General features: G+C 43.7%; 3 protein-coding genes across 3 annotated transcripts; 2 read left to right on the top strand and 1 right to left on the bottom strand.

Annotated features, from left to right (window-relative positions):
- The first annotated feature begins 1,754 nt into the window (after positions 1-1,754).
- LOC125296361 (E3 ubiquitin-protein ligase TRIM35-like) lies at positions 1,755-5,335 on the top strand. The gene is made up of 6 exons (XM_048246241.1): positions 1,755-2,302; positions 2,871-2,966; positions 3,052-3,282; positions 4,032-4,054; positions 4,174-4,292; positions 4,651-5,335. The coding sequence occupies exons 1-6, from the start codon at positions 1,898-1,900 to the stop codon at positions 5,184-5,186; spliced, it is 1,410 nt and encodes a 469-aa protein (XP_048102198.1). The 5' UTR covers positions 1,755-1,897; the 3' UTR covers positions 5,187-5,335.
- A 195-nt stretch (positions 5,336-5,530) lies between these two features.
- On the top strand, positions 5,531-9,751 carry LOC125296187 (nuclear factor 7, ovary-like). The gene is made up of 7 exons (XM_048245935.1): positions 5,531-5,621; positions 6,515-6,919; positions 7,437-7,532; positions 7,830-8,060; positions 8,169-8,191; positions 8,464-8,582; positions 8,795-9,751. Exons 2-7 carry the CDS (start codon positions 6,524-6,526, stop codon positions 9,355-9,357), a joined length of 1,428 nt encoding a protein of 475 aa, XP_048101892.1. The 5' UTR covers positions 5,531-5,621; positions 6,515-6,523; the 3' UTR covers positions 9,358-9,751.
- Positions 9,752-9,785: 34 nt separating this feature from the next.
- LOC125296188 (G-protein coupled receptor 183-like) lies at positions 9,786-13,611 on the bottom strand. The gene is made up of 2 exons (XM_048245936.1): positions 13,560-13,611; positions 9,786-10,854 (listed from the first exon to the last, which is right to left on the bottom strand). Exon 2 carries the CDS (start codon positions 10,830-10,832, stop codon positions 9,816-9,818), a length of 1,017 nt encoding a protein of 338 aa, XP_048101893.1. The 5' UTR covers positions 10,833-10,854; positions 13,560-13,611; the 3' UTR covers positions 9,786-9,815.
- Positions 13,612-18,513: the final 4,902 nt, after the last annotated feature.

The following is an 18,513-nucleotide window of genomic DNA, read 5'->3' as shown; positions in this document are numbered from 1 at the left end:
TGAGGCTACAAACATTACAAATGACGACAGATGGAAGTATGGAATAGGACACAAAAAATAAAGCAGCTATATAAGCAGATAGGAAAGAAACTCAAGGTGAAGTCCTGGAACAGCCTGTGGTCCAATACCTTTTCTTAAGGCCAACATCCATTGGCGGCATCTGACGCGCGTCAAGTCACGGAACTTCTAGCCTGATGAGCCAGACCCACATCAAGATGTAGGGTCTGGGAACTCACCATTCACAGTCCTCAATCCGAAGGGCGGGATAAACACTTGTCTTTTAAAGGTTGTATCAACGATGGCGGGGTAACGTCACTTCTGTTGACGTTCAAACAAAACAGAGAGCTAGCTCGCTACTCCCTCCCCCTCCCTCCCGTGCAATTGAAACTCTCCTGAACGCGCATCTCGTCGGTTATTGGTTGGAACACTTTATTTTGCCTTTGAGTGGTTGGCAACACTTGTTGGTAGCAATTGTTTTTGTGTGCAGATCTCAGAGCCTAGGCTGCCTACAGAGGCACATTTTTTTGATGGCCTGCTTATGGGGCAGGCAGGTAGCGGATCATTAGGAAAGATTTGATGAATGTGATAATTTATGTTTGGGCCTTTTTTTGGCCTGCAATCACTGATACAACCTTTAAATTCCCTCTGCACACAATAGGATAGCGCTACAACTCATGAGTCCCATGCATTTTTCCACCAGCGGAGCTAGTTGGCTAGTTGATCAAACTTTTGCCAACCTAAAAAAATCTTAACTCGCGCCACGCTGTTCACCAGCAGCAGCATCCATCTTCTTTGTTTTCAAGTAGCAGGGAATTCACATGGAACAGTCACAACTCTGCATCATTATGTTAAGCCCGCCCTCCGACTCTATACACGATGTGATTGGCCTGATCGAAGTTTAATTCCTGCAATCCAACGGAGAGTTGCTAGACTACCCTGGCTGCAAATTACATATGCTGCCGCTAGGGTGCGTATAGATTTCTAGGCTATAACTTTATTATTTTTAATCATAAAGATGCCATAATAGCATTTCTTACAGATTTCATCATTATTTTTTGGTTGTAGAGTTTATAAATAGAAGCAACAGATGCCTTTGGCCTTTGTTTCTTTCCTGTGTGGCTATTCTTCTCACAGGCTAAGACCACTCATGCTACTTATGACTGTCAATGCCACACAGAGACTGGGTTTAACCTGGCTCTTTGAATGGGCATTGTTCATGGAAAACCTAACTTTAGATCAGGGTGAGGTTCTACTTCAGGAAGGGAAATCCATCAGCCCTTACAGTTAAAAAAAGAGAAAAGAATGGCAGTGTTGTGAGCATGCAGTCATGAAAACAATGACTGTTTGTACTCTTGTAAAACACTGTAAACGCCAGGAATGATTAAATAATGTTTTTTTTTAATTACTCAAATGTTACCTTACCAGCCCCTGAACTTTTTGTCAGTTAAAAAGTTTATGATTTTTAAAATGTGCTACATATGCAGGCACTAATTTATTTAATTGAAGTGTCTGGTAATATATGCTATAGCTTAGCAAAGTGTGGGAAAGTCCAATCTAGAATTTTGCTCCTGCAAATGACTGTTTTCAGTATGAAAGGGCATTAGAAGCAGGGCCCGTAATTACACATCAGGACATCTCACTGTAAACAAAACTGGTTCCCAACACCTCCATTAGCACCAATCAGCTTTGTCTTCCTGTTTCTAGACACCAGCTGAGGCACTGGCAGGCTGACTAGAGGAGGGGTCACTTTGGGAGAGAAAAAAAAAACAAAAGACATCCTCTGTTAGACAATGGTAGTAAATTCAGCGGAGAGACAGGCAGCTACACGCAGTCAGCTGCTCCACAACCCCTGAAGTAAGCGTGTGCGTTGAAAGTGGTCAGGAAGAGGACCGGTGGAATGTCATCTGGGCTGTCCTTACCAGAGGAGGACCTCTCCTGCCCTGTGTGCTGTGACATCTTCAGAGACCCCGTCCTTCTCCCGTGCAGCCACAGCTTCTGCCGGGAGTGTTTGCAGCGCTACTGGGAGACTTCGGGGGCTCGTAGCTGCCCGGTGTGCCGGAGACGGTCGTCCCGACGCAACCCCCCTGCCAACCTGGCCCTCAGGAACCTGTGCGAGGCCTTCGCACAGGACAGGGTGCGGAGGGAGGCCACCGAGGCCGGCCAGCTTTGCCCGCAGCATGGGGAGAGGCTCAAGCTGTTCTGCCAGGAGGACCAGCTGCCCATCTGTGTCGTGTGCCAGGCGTCCAAAACACACAAGGGCCATGAGTGCCTGCCACTGGAAGAAGCTGCCGTCGACTGCAGGGTAAGACACACGCACACACACACACACACACACACACACACACACACACACACACATACAACTGAGTGAGATAGAAATGTAGCTGAACCTCTGTAACAGCAAGGTGCTCTATCGCACGTGTTGCCTTTGTTTCTGTTAACTCTGCTTTGTCTCTGCCCTTATATGGAGCACAAGGCTTGCAGAATGCTGTTAATCAAGTCTGTTTTGACATTATCATGGGGCATATTGGCAAAGCACCACTGGAGAGAAAATACTAAACCACACAAAGGTGTAGAGCTGCATTCCTTTCAAGTTGTTTTTACATCAAAAAAATCATCTGTTTTGTTTTTTTGTTTTATGACATCTGTGTTTGATAATTGAACTAATAAAAAGCCAAATGCATGTCTATAAATAGGATACAAAGTTTGAGCTGGATTAAAAATAAGAGTGCTTTTCTTTTATAAACTGTCCTACTAACAATGTGTGTTGTGAAAAAGTTATGATTGATCTATCAGTGAAGTACAGGTCTTTAAATAGAGATATCTGGAATCTGGCTCGGCTTGAAAAAAAAAATTCATCTGGTTCGCAGGCTGAGCTGAAGGCTGCTCTCAAAACCCTGCAGGACCAGCTAGCTGCCCTTAATAAACAGCGATCCAACGTAGACATGACCCTTGAGCACATTGAGGTAGTTACCCCATCTTCATTGACATTAATTGCATGTGCCGTGTGAACAACCTGTTTATACTGAGACTGTGGTGTTTCTCTCTCAGCTTCAGGCCCAGTCAATAAGTAAGCGGATCAAAGACAAGTTTTTGAAACTACACCAGTTTCTGTTTGAGGAGGAGAAAGCCGCCCTGTCCAGTCTGAGAAAGGAAGAGGAGGCCAGGCTCCACACGATTAAGGAGAAGGCTGTGTCCACCGCTGAGACGATAGACTCCTTCTCAGAGACCATCAGGAGCCTTCAGCAGGAGGTGGCGGCTAATGACTTGACTGTGTTGCAAGTGAGTGCCTGGGTTTCACAGACACGGTTCGGTTGCCAGATCTCTGTGGTTTTGCTCCATCTGTTTACACTTGCTTAGGACTCAAGGCAAATAGGACAGATTATTTTTTCAATGTTATATGACCATAGAATGTGACTAACATAGAAAACATACAGAGAATATGGAAAGGGGAACACACAAATCCTTATACCATTCATTTGTATTCCATTTCATTTTCTCACAACAACAGCAATAACTGGGTGTGTATAACATACCTATCAACACTCCCGTTTTTCCCGGGTTCTCCCGTATTTCAAGGTCATCTCCCGGCACCCTCCCGTTTTGTTATTTCTCCCGGAAAACTCCCGTAATTTGCATGGCCTTCAAACTTCATAAACTGTTATTGAGTGTTGTTGATACACTGAACTTGTGTCCTCGGAACCAAATCTGACAGCAAGCAGCTTTGGAGTTTGGTAGGCTGCAGGCAGGCAGCTGGTGGATAGCATAACTGGCATGCATAAGGTAATGGTAAGGTAAAAGCAACGACCGAAATGCAGTGTTGAAACACGTGTATGAAACGTATTAAATAGGCAAACACAGATCCTGTACAAACACTGACACCCCCAACCTGGCCAAGCCAACCCATAATTATCCCTGAATCCATGCACACATGGTCTCTTTAAAACCAATCATTTCTGTGTTTTTTTGTTTTCATTCTGATGGAATCTACAAGTTATTTATCATTGCTCATTGTCTGACTATGTTCACAGAGATTTAAAACAGCTATGAAGAGGTAAGGGCATTTCACATGGTTCACTCAGTTCAGTTCAGTTTCTCACTCAGCTTTTATTCAGTTACCCATTACACTATATGCCAGTGCCTGTGAATATTAAAGCCATGTGAGTTCCACAGAGTCCAGTGCTCCGAGCCAGAGACGGAGTTGGCCTCAGGATTGTTGATGGATGAAGCCAAACACCTGGGGAACCTGAAGTTCAGGGTCTGGGAGAAGATGAGGAGTGTTGCTCCACACTGTGAGTGAGGACCAAAACACTTACTCACCACTTGCTACAGGAAGTGAAAATGTGATGTTTTTGTTCTGTATTTGTGACCCAACCACGCTGAACTAGAGAGTTCTTTGTTGTTGGCTCTATCTGGAAGAACAGGAAGTATATTTTTGGGGGATTTTTGCCTTTAATGTGATAGGACAGTGAAGGGTCTGACAGGAAGGGAGTAGGAGAGAGATATGGGGTGGGATAGGGAAATCCTGTGGGCGCTTGGACCTGAATGTGTTATGGGCACTGTAACCAGTTGTGCCTTCCTGAAAGAACAGGTTTTTTATGCTACAAGTAAACTTGAAGGCTAAACCTTTTACCATTCGTTGTGTCCTAGTTCCTGTGATCTTGGACCCAAACACAGCCCACCCCTGTCTCAGTCTCTCAGATGACCTCACTGCCCTGCAGCACAGGAGTCCCGCGCCGCGTCTCCCTAGCAACCCGGAGCGCTTCCACATGAGCGCGGAGGCATTGTGCTCCACGGGCTTCTGCGCCGGGACGCACTCCTGGGTGGTGGACAGCACCGGCAACCAAGACTGGATCCTGGGCCTGGCCTACCGGTCGGTGCAGCGCAGCGCCGAGATCTCGGCCCGACCTGAGAACGGCTTTTGGACACTGTGTCTGCGAGACGGCGTGTACCGGGCAATGACGTCACCGCCGACTGTTCTGACGCTGAGCGGGAAGCCCAGGCAGATTAAAGTTGAGCTCGACTGGGAGGGAGGGGAGCTGTCTTTCACAGACTCAGAGGAGGGCGTCACCCTGTACATGTTCACGCAGACTTTTGAGGAGACTGTCTTGCCATATTTCTACACACAAAGTAAACACCCTCTGAGGATTTTACCAGAACCAGCAAGTGTTACCAGAGGAGTTTAGAATGTGGAAACCAGGCCGTTTCTCTGACAGTTTTAGATAAAGTCGTATTCATATTAATGTATATCATATATGTTTGTGTTTGACAATGGTCTATGCATTTCTTGTCAAACAAACATTGAACAAGGGAATAAACTCATTGCATCATTGTCAAGTTCATTTTAAGAATAAATTGTATTGTTAATAAATCTTACTTCCTTTTTTCTTCAATTGCCAATTGTAAAATAATTTTCTATGTAGACAAAAGTGGCAAAAGAAAGTATGTGGAGAAACCTGATCAGCCACCTGGGTTTGTTTGTCGGGGCAAAGATCAGCTCATAGATAGAGGCAACAGAGGAAGGGCGGCATTTATGAGGAAGCACTTCAGTATGAGTGAACGCAGTCAGCAGAATCAAGCTTTACTTTACACAAACACACTGCCCCAACTGATCACATCAGGTAAGTTTACATGTATGTTTTAACTTCAGGTAAGAATATGCTGATAACCTTTGGTTTGTATTTGTGTGTTGTGGAACCTCATAATTCAGAGATGGCCTCTGGGTCTGTGTCTCACGTGTGTGTTTTTTAATGGGCTAGCCGCTAGCTCGAGGTAGGCGCCTGCGCTTTGTGTAAAGGTTTGTGTATGAAAAGGTGTTTCGCCTGGTGTGCAAACGTTTATATCTCAGCCACGGCCCATCTAAGATCTTGTACACTGTTTCAGCTTATTTTAATGCAACACTATTTAAGATCTTACACTGTTTCAGCTTATTTTAATGCAACACTTATGTTCAAAACAAACAATATGTGCTGAAGTGTGATATGCAGACCAAGGAGCCAAGTGTAGCCATCAGGACATTCACTTAGTTATGGAGATATGGTTTTACCTCAAGATAATTAAAAGTTAGTCAAATGAAAGTCAAGTTTGTTGAAACAGGTTTGAAAAAGTGGTTGGCTATGTTTTGATTATTAAAAAAAACATACAAATCATGGTCCAAGAAATTTAGGTCCACTAATTATATCCTTCTAGTGTTTCATTCATGGCATGGTTTCACAAGCTTAGGCATCTCAATCTCATTTCCAATTTCCTCTTAATTTCTAATCAGGGACACATAATTAAATATCTTGATGACCCAATAGACACACAAATGGACAACATGTTTGTATTCACATTTTCTAGTCAATATTGTCTGTGGCTTCATTCTAGTTGTGGCCTTATTTACTGCGCACATGTGAATAAAGGCACAACTAGGATAAGTTGTTAAGTCAATAGCAGTGATATATAACTGCCCCACAATCTCTCCATGATATGCAGTGATTTTGTGTTTGTGACTGTGTGTTTTTCCTCATGTCAGTCTGTAGTCATGGCGTATCAGCCTCTACCAGAGGAGGACCTCTCCTGTCCTGTGTGCTGTGACATCTTCACGGAGCCCGTGGTCCTGACGTGTAGCCACAGCTTCTGCGAGGAGTGTCTGAAGAGGTACTGGGTGGACAACAAAGTAAGGCTGTGCCCCGTGTGCCGGAACGTGTCCCTGACGGACAGTCCCCCGGTCAACCTGGCCTTACGGAACCTGTGCGCGGGCTTCAGGAAAGACAGCGAGAGAAGGACGGCGGTGCAGTCAAAGTTGTGCAGTCGTCACGGCGAGCAGCTCAAGCTCTTCTGTCTGGAGGATAAGCGTCCAGTGTGTGTAGACTGTCTGACCGTGGAACACAGGGATCACAAGTTCTGCTCCACACAGGAGGCTGTTCAGATGTACAAGGTCTGTCTGACATGCTTGACAAGAGTTTTGAAGTGTATTGAAACTACAAGAAAGGGTACTAGGCCTATGTTATTTCTATGGCATTCCAATGACTAAATGATTAAATTGATATTGCAAATATTCCTGTCTAAACCAACTGATGTTTGAGAAGTGCCTATCATTTCTAGTGTAACATATTATGTTAAAATTAGGTAACCACTGTTCAAAAGTGACATGACATACATTCAACAATTTGCATGTAATGCTGTCAAAAGCTGAACTTGTGACAGAGGGATATAAATATTTTTCTGTATATACTAGAAATATTTGATTTACCATTCCTTGTAATGCATTCAATGTACCGGTAGTTCCTTATTTTTGCATTTTAAAGGTACCATCTTGACCACTAGGCTGCACTGTCTTAAGAGCATATTGTGCACATACAGTAATTTCCATAAAGATATAAAGTTTGTGTAATAAAGATATAATATCACATATGTTTAAATGGTAATCTTCAGGTATTCTCTTTGCTTCGCAGGATGTTTTGAAGACTGCTGTGAAGCCGCTGCATGAGAGACTGGCCACCATAAAAAAGAACAAAGAAACCTGGGAACAAACTGGACAGCTTTGTATCGTATGAATATTTCCACATCATTTTGTACACATCACCATGAAACACAAAGCCTTATGTGTATGCATTTTGATGGAATTAACTGTATAGAATTGTATAGAAATGTATAGAGTAATGGGATAATTATATTATTTGATTTGAAGAACTGTATAAATGTCTTTCCAAAGTCAGGGCCTCTCAATATGTATTAATTATTATATAAGAATGATACAGTCATTATCTAAAACTTTACAAGTGCTTCTGGAGCATATTGAGCCCACAACAATGCATGTTCTGACAGTCTAACTGCTTCCACTTCAGAGTCAGGCTAAGTCCACAGAGAGCTTAATCAAAGAGGAGTTCAACAAACTGCATGTGTTTCTGCAACTGGAAGAGAGCATTTTGATTGATAAGCTGAGGGAGGAGAAGGACAAGAAAAATGAGACCATTGAGAATAAAATTGAGGAAATCACACAAGTGATTACATCTATCTCACAAACCATCACCCTCATCGAGCAGGAGATGCCAGCCAATGACCTTTTATTTCTGCAGGTCAGTCTCTGCATGCAGTCATTATGATCCACATAATTCACTAAACCCCATTTTACATTTTACACTGCATGTTGACAGTATATCTGTTTGTATTTATTTTTTTGTCAGAACTTCAAAGACACGGAAAAAAGGTATTGGACCAACTTTTTCCTCATTCACCAACTGTGATATAGTACTATTTATAAATGAATTAGCAATACATGATGCCAATATTATGTATAAGTATATCATCATTATACACATACATACACATAGATAGATAGATAGATAGATAGATAGATAGATAGATAGATAGATAGATAGATACTTTATTCATCCCGAGGAAAATTTTAGAGAAAAATATATACTATATATATAAATATATACTATATACTGTACACACACTGTATACATGTCTTTGCAGAACAGAGTGTACAGTTGACGATCCAGAGGATTTAACGGGGGCACTGATTGATGTGGCAAAATATCTGGGCAACCTTAAATACAATGTTTGGAAGAAGATGCTGGATATTGTTTATTTCAGTAAGATCTTTTGTGCTTTACTGACATATGGGTTTATGGAATGTGGTTTAAATTCTGGTTGATGACTGAAAATCATTTAGAGAGAGGTCAATTAACATAATCAGCCAGTTTGGTCATTCTTTTGGAATTAATTCCACATGAAATTACACTACGCTAATGAAATAATCCTCTTTCCAGTGAATAACAAAAATGTTCTCTTCATTTTTGTTCAGCACCCATAGTCCTGGATCCAAACACGGCCCACCCCATGCTGAGAGTGTCCGACGAGCTGAACACCCTCTCGGCCGGTGGGGTGCAGCCTCTGCCAGACAACGCTGAGAGGTTTGACACCTACCTCCAGGTGCTGGGCTCCGAAGGCTACACGTCGGGGAGGCACACCTGGGAAGTGGAGGTGGGCCAGAACCCGAGCTGGCTGCTGGGCATGGTGAGGGAGTCGGTGAAGAGGAAAGGGCCGGTCATGCCCTTGGGCCCCGTCAGCGGCCTGTGGAGCATCTGGCACCGCGACGGCGGCTACATCGCGGTCACTACTCCGGTGACCCCTCTGCTGGTGAGGAAGAAGCCGCGCAGGGTGAGGGTCGAGCTGGACTATGAACGAGGGGAGCTGGTGTTCAGTGACCCCTCCACAAAGGTCACACTGCACAAGTTCAGATACAGATTCACAGAGAGAATGTTTCCCCTGCTGTCTACAGGCACCGACCCACCATTGAGAGTTTTACCTCGGAAAATGTCTATTTCACTGGAGTTGAATGATCAAAACAATCACTTTCATTTTTAATATGTCGTAGGGTTTTAATGAGTCATTGAATAGGCATATTACTAAATTCAGAGCAGAAAATGGTCTGTGCAGTCATAGAATAGTCCTCATGGTGTCAGTAAAGTCCCAGCTAAACCAACGCTCTACTATCAGTCAAGGGGCAATATTTTGCACATGACACTGTAGACATAATGTTATACAACTATGGCACAACAATGGCATTTTGTCTTTGTCTTTACTACTAACATTATATTCTTATCCTTAAGTAACTCTAGGATTTGGGTACTGATATGTAGCATATGTTAGGCCTCAATCCTAAAATAGCTAGAGTTGCTGATAATTGTTCTCATATAAATGAACAACTATCTGAAAACAAAGTTAAGTTATTAAATTAATAAAATTAAAATGATGTTCAGATGTGTATGTCTATCTGTCTGAGTGTGTCCTATGAGTTCCGCTGTTTCATGTGCAGTATGGGGTTAGGCCGGGGAAAGAGGTGTGGTGGATGCTATGGTTGCTATGGTTTCTGTGCTGGCGGTGATCGTGGGCTTCTCGTTGTTGGTGGACTGGTTGCGGGCGCAGCACCTCTTGGTCCAGGCCTCGGGCAGGAAGGGCACCTTGTCCAGGCGCGAGAGGAAGATCATTGGCTGGATGGTGCTGCTGATGTTCAGGAAGGCGAAGCCCACCGGCTGCACGTAGCAGCGGAAGACGTCTGGCGTGTAGCGGTCTTCAAACGGGAAGAGCGCCACCAGTGGCAGGTAGTTGACCATGATGATGACCAGGATGGAGAGCACCATTTTGAAGGCCTTCTTCTTCATGGGGTGCATCTCGTCCTTGCCGGCGCCCTTGGAGCGCTTCAGCGCCAGCAGGATGGAAGCGTTGCACACCATCATCCAGGTGAAGGTGGCCAGCACTTCGCCGGTGAACACCTTCTCGAAATTGGGCAGGCCTCCGACGGCCTTAGCGGCAGAATACGCAAACGTGAGCCCAAACACCAGGATTGTGAGCATGATTCTGTACTTGGGGTGCTTGAGGTGGCCGAATGCAATAGGGAAGACGACGGCCACAAAGCGGTCCAGGCAGATGCATGAGAGGAAGAGGGGTCCGCTGGTGTCCTTTACGCCGTAGGAGAACTTGCTCGCCGTCCAGACATCCTTGCTCTGCCATTGGTACATGTTGGCTATAATGATGGGCGTCATGACCCCGAAGTAGGCGTCCATGAAGGCCAGGCAGCCAAGGTAGATATCGGAGGTGGACGGCTCACGGCGGTTTTGGATCAGGATGACAATCACCATGACGTTGGCCGGGATCCCCAGGATGACATTGATCAGCTGGATGGCCATGTCAAATAGAATGGCCTCCACCATGCGCTCGCACCCGTCAAACACGCTGAATGGCTTGGCGGTGGCGTTGACCATCATGCCATCTGTGGCGTTGAGTAGAGTGGGGCTGGAGGTCTGGTTCAGTCGGAGCTGAAGGCCTGGAGGAGCTGCCATGATCCTCAAGCGGTCGTTCGTCCTGAAATTTGGATGGAGGTCAAATGACTAGGATGAGAGACATGGCACTGATATCAACGGCCATCCTGGCTCATATTTGTTAGATAGATTGATAGATAGATAGATAGATAGATACTTTATTGATCCCCAAGGGGAAATTCAAGATTGTACTGATTCAATGTTTTACTTTGACATTTGTAATTTGTTGTATTTGGGAAAGAGTGACACATTGTTTGATCACTCTTTTGTCATACATATTACGGGCAGCCGTGGCCTACTGGTTAGCGCTTCGGACTTGTAACCGGAGGGTTGCCGGTTCGAACCCCGACCAGTAGGAACGGATGAAGTACCCTTGAGCAAGGCACCTAACCCCTCACTGCTCCCCGAGCGCCGCTGTTGTTGCAGGCGGCTCACTGCGTCGGGATTAGTGTGTGTTTCACCTCACTGTGTGTTGGGATAAAGGCAGAGACCAAATTTCCCTTACAGGATCAAAAGAGTATATATACTTATACTATTCTCTTTCCCGTCATCTTAAAAAAAAACTGCCTTAAACTCTTTGTGTTATTTGGTCTCTCTCTGTCATTGCTAGGAAAAAACATGCCTGCAGCTATTTTCTGTTGTTCAGATCTGAGTTGGGACCCTCCTGAGATCAAATCCCTTTGTGTATGGATGTCCTGTGGATCTAAGAGAGGGAGGACGTCCTAAAGTACAGGCCACTTGTTGTAAAGACTCCTCCCCAACAGTATAAATAGACTGCTACCACAGTCGCACACAGTCTCACAGTCATAAAAGTGATATACTCCTGTTCTGAAACCAGGCATCTTTAGGCCTCAAGGCCAGAACACATATGGTGTACCATATATCTATAGGCCATGCTATTGGCTTAATGGTGCTCTGTTTTAACTTAAGAACAGAAAATATGACTACTTTGTCTTCATTTATCGTAATGACTTACATTTTACAGTAATATTGTTTGGCACGCATCTTATATGCGGTGAACCTCCTGGAGATAGTCATTCAGCAACACACAGGAGGAGATGTTAAATTCTTTGTGCTAATAAATAATTATATTACTCACAGAGTGGCCAGATCTCTCTGTAACTATATATATATATATATATATATATATATATATACTAATATTTGCAGTTAAAGCCATATAAGTTACCTCCCAATCAGTCCCAAACACACCCCACATTACTGAACAGCACAAGCTGTGTTGTTACATGTGTTTGTGTACTAAGCATTGCTGAGCTCTCTGAGAGTCGGAGGACTGTCTCTGCCACTGTAGTGCTTTATAGCCAGGCACCTTCTGCACGCCCTGCCCCCCAACCCCACCACTGTAGTGCTTTATAGCCAGGCACCTTCTGCACGCCCTGCCCCTCAGCATCTGGAGGGCACACAGGGGCTCGGATCGCTGCCTCTCCACTGCTCCAACACACACACCTGGCCCACGGCGCTCCCCTTCCACCTATCCCAACGGGGCCATGAACGCTGTTTGCTCAAGATCTGCCTCTCTTGAGGTCCTACCACTAATCAATTGTGTGTGTGTGTCTGTGTGTGTGTGTGTGTGTGTGTGTGTGTGTGTGTGTGTGTGTGTGTGTGTGTGTGTATGTGTCTCTCTCTCTGTGTGTGTGGGGGTGTGTGTGTCTCTCTCTGTATGTGTGTGTGTGTGTGTGTGTCAGAGTGAAATAAACATTAACTGACACTTCAATTGAGACTACATGAGAAAGGATCAGAGGTGACAGTGATACCGCAATCTATTCTCAAAACAATCAAATGTCTAACAAATTGTGAGTCCAAATCTTAATCATAAACTAATATTTAAACTTTAATTGATTATTAATATGGGAGATTTACATCTTATCTTGACAAACCAGCCGGAACGCAGATGGGCACTACCAATAAAGCTATAATCATTTCTGGTCAAATTCACAATGTTGAAAATGTCAGTCCTGCATGGGACAATTCACTGTTAATTGAATCCTAAGGTAATTGACACATCAGCCCGTAGGAGTGAAAGTAACTTATACACTCTAAAATTCAATGTAATCAACTAAAATCCTCTGAAATACTAATTTAGCCTATATCAAAACCAATGATTTATTGGCTTTCCAAAAGAGAACCCTAATATTCAGCTGGAATTCACAGTGCATTATGTTTAACATCTTGTCTAATTACAAACTCAATTATGTTATGCATATACACACAGTTATATTTCAAGTTATATCTCAAGTTTTTAAGTTTGCTTTGAAGTGTCCATCTTATATTTTCATTTTCAACAGTGATCTTGCAAGATCTTTCAGATGTAGTGTATTATGCTGATGCATAACCTGAACAATTATCCAAGGGCAATGTGAAAATACAAATGTAGTTTGATCTCTTACTGTTAAAGGTTCGGAAATTGGTACTGCTGAAAGTGGACAAATCACATAATTTGGATAATACAGTGGCTAAAGGCAAAAGACAATTCATAGACAGATCTTTGGTAAAGCTCCCCTTATACAATGTGCCAAAGAACTATGAAGGAAAACATTTGAATAAAAAAGCATCCTCACAACCAACCCTCCATAACACAATGTAATGGTTAAATTGAGTAAAAGACTGATTTTACATTTAAAAAAAAAAATCATAATCTACTAATTTCACTTATTAATGAGATACTCACTCAGTCGAAGATACTTGTTGATATTAAAAATGTAAGTGGTTTCTTCCATTAAGTCTTACCTGTATTGAGATAAGAGGGGGCCGTTCTTGAGGGACCTGTTTATAAAGGCTTCTGAAGCCTTGAGGAATTGAAAGTCTACATTGTGGGGAGGAGGCTGTACTAGACTGTTTTTTTTTTTTTTTTGGGGGGGGGGGAATCCTCCACAGACATGAAACAGCTCCTAGGGTGTTTTTTATGGTGACTGGCATGGGAGCACATCCATAAGTGTGTCAACAGGGCTGGGTTATCATGGGGCTTGGATGACTCAAAAGAGAACAGTAATCATACAGGGTGACTGACCTTCTACTGACCTCCTTCTGTCAGAGACGGAATGCAAACGGTTGAGCTTGACTGGTAGGAAGGTGAAAACCCAGCTTGTGAGCCGCAACATTAAATGGAGACGGACCACAGTGTTATCAAAATAGGCCTCTTATTTTATTTCAATAAATATATAAATAACTCAGCTGTCTGGGGAAAAAGAGCACAAAGATAATTACATACAAAAGCATGGACAGCCCTAGAAGCAAGAAAGTGCTGAAGATGCAAGCTTCCCCATGTCTGAACAACTTCATGTCTTTTATCCACTTTTGAAGGTGTGGACAATGATGAAAAGAATCACATGTTCCACCAAAAGGCTATTTCACTATTATGGTCAATATAAGTCCAGTGCAAGTCTAGGATACTTTTTACTTTTATACTTTGAGTACATTTACAAGCCTGTACTTTGTTACTTTTTACTTAGTGAAGAAGTTAAATCTGTAATCTGTAAGTATTTTTAACTAACCTGACTCTCGCCAGATGAATTTCGTTCCGCCTAGCTCCACTCATCCATCTGGAACCGATCCATTGGAATGATGTTTCAGAAGGCTGGGCCTAATCAAAAAATGCTTGCATATGATTGAATAAGCCACTTGTCCACTTCAACCACTCACATCGAAGCCAACCTGTGACGCTGATAACAGTCTCACAGTCGCTTCTACGCTATGTCACATCCAGGGTGCGATTTGTAGGGGGGGATGGTGAGGATTTCCCCCCCTCTTGTTTTCCTATCCCTACCTCTGCTAAATTATTTTTATCCCTGGTGGGGACAACATGTATCCCCCTCTGCCCCTCATATTGATTAATGCTACTTCATATAAGTAAAGCGCTGCAACGTAAGAACAGTCTAGTAGGCTAGCCTACATAATAATCTGACATCAGAAACGCACCGTCACCATCAGCACTCATGCTGCTGACACAGTGGCTGCGTGATAACTTAATTTGGCCTTGATCGTGCAGGACATTTCAGAATGTTCAGTGTGTAATCCATCATAAATGGCTAGTTTCAATGGAAAAGTTAGCTGGACAAATGAAAGAAAACGAGAAGGATTCAGTGAAGCATAATAATGTTTTAGAACCTTCAAAATTAGAAAACTGATGCAACTGAGATGGAGGACAACTGCACGTAGAGTAGAACGTAGGCCTATTGTCCGAAGGAACTTACATTAAATGAGGAGATATTTGCTAAATGTCACAAAAAGTGTTACAGAAATTGCTTGGCATCGCTTATTCAATGGCTCTCTACCGAAACACCTGTAGTTTGCGGAGGACGAACGAGAAAGCACTCGTTTGATAAATCAGCCAGTAGGCTAGGCCTAGTAGACAAATAACTTTTAGAAATAATCTGTACTGCAAAAACGAATGTTGGTGGGTATTTAAACTATCTAGCGGGTGTTTTAACAGCTGCAAGAAATAGAAGCTTCATGGTCTTTATGTTCTGGTTCGTAAATTATTTTCATAAAACTTCAAGTTGCCCTATAACTTTACTCTCCAAACTCTTCACTGCACTGTAGGCAATTAACTGACAGTATGATAGGCTATTTATTTTCTGTAGGCTACAATAAACACATTTATTTTTTCAACTTTTGCAATATTACGCACTTGGCTACTGAACGCAAATCAGCAGGAGAGAGAATGCACGTAGCCTACGCAGCGTGTAGCGAAATGTGTAGGCTATTTGGTTACCAACTAACACTGTTAGCCAATTCACTAACTTAAGACTTCAGTGCCATCATATACAACGTTTTTTACACAACAAATACAGAAAGGATGGAGGCAGCAAAAAGTAGAGGAGTCATTTCAGATGGGGCAAGAACAAGGTGAATTTGTATGCTTGTCAAAACGTAGTCCTACCCTGCATTAGAGGAGCTGATCATACCAAGCACACTCGCTGTTTAAAGTCATACACCACGGTAAACTAAAACTAAAATGTTACAAAGGTGGCAAAAATAATATAGGGTATTATTAGCCATGACATTTAGGCTATGAATCGTTCGTTCATTTTTTTCTTTTTGGGGAGGGTGGGGTGTTAGTTTTAACAAACTTATTCAAAATCATCCCCATCTCTGGTTTTTACACAAATTGCACCCTGGTCACATCTATGAAACTCCCGCCCTGCGTCCTGATTGGCTCAACCATACAATCGTGTGCTGAAATCACTCTCAATGGAAGAGGTCCCAGATGGATGTGAGTGAAGCTAGCCGGAGCTAAGCGGAACGAAATTCATCTGGCGGGAGATTTTTAACACTGCAAAATCAAAAATCTAAATCAAGGGAATATATACTGTAACGTCGGTGTCTTTTGGACGGAGGGCTAGCCTCCCAGAATGCAATGTGTGTGAATGCTGGTTTGTGTAATGTCGGTTCTAGTTAGTGTAGTTGCGTTTTCCTTGTCATGTATGTGTTAGCTTGTGTAGTCTTTCTTTAGGTTGTACCTAATGTGTTTTACCCGGTGTATTGTATGTGACTACCCTGTTCGTGTATCGTGCTCGTTTTATTGACTTCCCATGTGTTTCCTAAGTAATGGTGTCTTAGTGTGTGTGATTCCCGCTTCAGCTAATAAACCTTTTGATTAGACAACTGTGTGTGTTGCTATCAAATCATTAAATTGATGTCAGAAGTGACTTTCGAGCATGACCTCCGCCCAGTGAGATAAGCTGGAAATGGAAGACAATACCGCTGGGTGGAGGCCCACGCAAGAGGATCCAGAAAGAGCCCTTGTAAGGACTGTTAAAGAGCTTGAGGCCTTCTATTGTTATTGCCGCCGGAGGAGAGGAGCTGTCGCCTGGACCTGTCTGCTGCCATGGGAGGAGATCTTGCCGGAAGAGGGGCCTGATGAAGCGGTCGCGGAGAAGACGGCGCTGGCCTGGGCGCTGACTCCGCTGCGAGCCGCGGCGCGTGGGCCGGGAGCAAAGGAGGACAGCTCTGCGAGGAGGCAGTGCGAGGAGGGACGCCGAAAACGGTAGCTGACGGCCTGAGAGCTCAGCGTGGTCCGGCTGCAGCGGAGCTGGTGCCTGCCTATCCTGGTCAGTGCGACTGTGGAGTGGAGCGACGGAGGTGCAGCGACAGTTGACCCGTGAGTTCCGGTGCTTGGTGCCACAGTCTACGGTAGTAAGGCCACCTAAGGCCCCGACTGGAGAGGAGGAGTGCCGCGGTGACACGCCGCAGAAAGTGCAGCCTGAGGGCGGCTGCTGAGAGGGAGCTGGTGACGAGCGGGGACGGCCACGTGGCTGCTAGCACGCCCGCACTGGATTGCTAGCAGCGTGGCTCCCCGCTGAGTGAGTTCCCGCGCGCCGCGACCCCACGGTTGTTGGCGGTACCACAGACTGATGGACTGAGCGGGTGAATGCCCACACCGACGTTATGGCAATGGCTAAGCGAGGAGATATATTGCCGAGGACGGCAATAGCTCGCGAGGGGGCTGTGTAACGTTGGTGTCTTTTGGACGGAGTGCTAGCCTCCCAGAATGCAATGTGTGTGAATGCTGGTTTGTGTAATGTCGGTTCTATTTAGTGTAGTTGCGTTTTCCTTGTCATGTATGTGTTAGCTTGTGTAGTCTTTCTTTAGGTTGTACCTCATGTGTTTTACCCGGTGTATTGTATGTGACTACCCTGTTCGTGTATCGTGCTCGTTTTATTGACTTCCCTTGTGTTTCCTATGTAATGGTGTCTTGGTGTGTGTGTGATTCCCGCTTCAGCTAATAAACCTTTTGATTGGACAACTGTGTGTGTCGCTATCAAATCGTTACAATACTTATAACAAAACATTTTTTCACTTTTTACCTTGTAGTCAAAATATTCTTGTTCTATTGGCAAATCTTGCCAGATCATTTTGCCTATTTTAAGTAGTATCTCCACATACAGTACAAGACACCTATCAAAACAGAAGCCTCTGCCCTGAGGATGCAGCATGTCAGTTGTTCTCACCTCTTTGCTTCGCCATGTCCCTCCAGAGATAGAGATCACAGGTGCTTTGAACTGTGTACGGGCATATATTTACATATGTGTGTGTGTGTGTGTGTGTGTGTGTCTGTCTGTTTTTTTATTTCTCTTTGAGGATATGAGATATTTGCATTTGTGTCTTCCATGGAAAAAACATTGTGCCTTGTACACAAGTATACGTCAAGAGATTCCAGCGATTCTTTCTCATAATTTACACACTTAAAGACACATAAGGAAACACATTAGATAGTTGAATGCATGTTTAGAGCAATGTACAAATATTAAATATTTACCAAGTAACATGCACTACTAGTATTTACCAAGAAACATGCATTATGACTTAGGTTGTTGATTTATATCTGGTATGTTAGTGTTCGAGATGATCAAGGGTGATATAACTCTGTATGGATATATTTTTCTACTTTTCTCTCTCTCTCTCTCTCTCTCTCTCTCTCTGTGTGTATGTGTGTGTGTGTGTAGTGGTCGATAGTGTTTTCATAGAACACTCACAAACCCTGTGCACAGTGTGTCTGCAGCTTTTACATTTGTGATATGGTCATTTCATATCTTTCCATATCATAGTGTCTATTCTGCTTTTATAGCATGTGGATCCTTTGACTCTGTGTTTATCATCAATATAGACATTAAATCTTTTATTCATGCCAGAGATGTAATCTCAGATGATAGGGAGAAATGGCTTGTGGCCCTGCCCACAC

This window comes from Alosa alosa, chromosome 6, assembly GCF_017589495.1.
Source record: "Alosa alosa isolate M-15738 ecotype Scorff River chromosome 6, AALO_Geno_1.1, whole genome shotgun sequence".
Classification (NCBI taxonomy): Eukaryota; Metazoa; Chordata; class Actinopteri; order Clupeiformes; family Clupeidae; genus Alosa; species Alosa alosa.
The sequence above is the reverse complement of the archived record's forward strand: the minus strand, read 5'-3'. Positions and strand labels throughout refer to the sequence as shown.

Bases quoted from the DNA above. Each gene is read 5' to 3' on its own strand.
- LOC125296361 (XM_048246241.1), top strand. From the start codon at position 1,898: ATGTCATCTGGGCTGTCCTTACCAGAGGAGGACCTCTCCTGCCCTGTG. The intron at 4,055-4,173 runs GTAAGGGCATTT...TGAGTTCCACAG, and splicing joins TTTAAAACAGCTATGAAGAG to AGTCCAGTGCTCCGAGCCAG. The intron at 4,293-4,650 runs GTGAGTGAGGAC...GTTGTGTCCTAG, and splicing joins GAGGAGTGTTGCTCCACACT to TTCCTGTGATCTTGGACCCA.
- LOC125296188 (XM_048245936.1), bottom strand. From the start codon at position 10,832: ATGGCAGCTCCTCCAGGCCTTCAGCTCCGACTGAACCAGACCTCCAGC.
- LOC125296187 (XM_048245935.1), top strand. From the start codon at position 6,524: ATGGCGTATCAGCCTCTACCAGAGGAGGACCTCTCCTGTCCTGTGTGC. The intron at 7,533-7,829 runs GTATGAATATTT...CTTCCACTTCAG, and splicing joins AAACTGGACAGCTTTGTATC to AGTCAGGCTAAGTCCACAGA. The intron at 8,061-8,168 runs GTCAGTCTCTGC...TTTTTTTGTCAG, and splicing joins ATGACCTTTTATTTCTGCAG to AACTTCAAAGACACGGAAAA.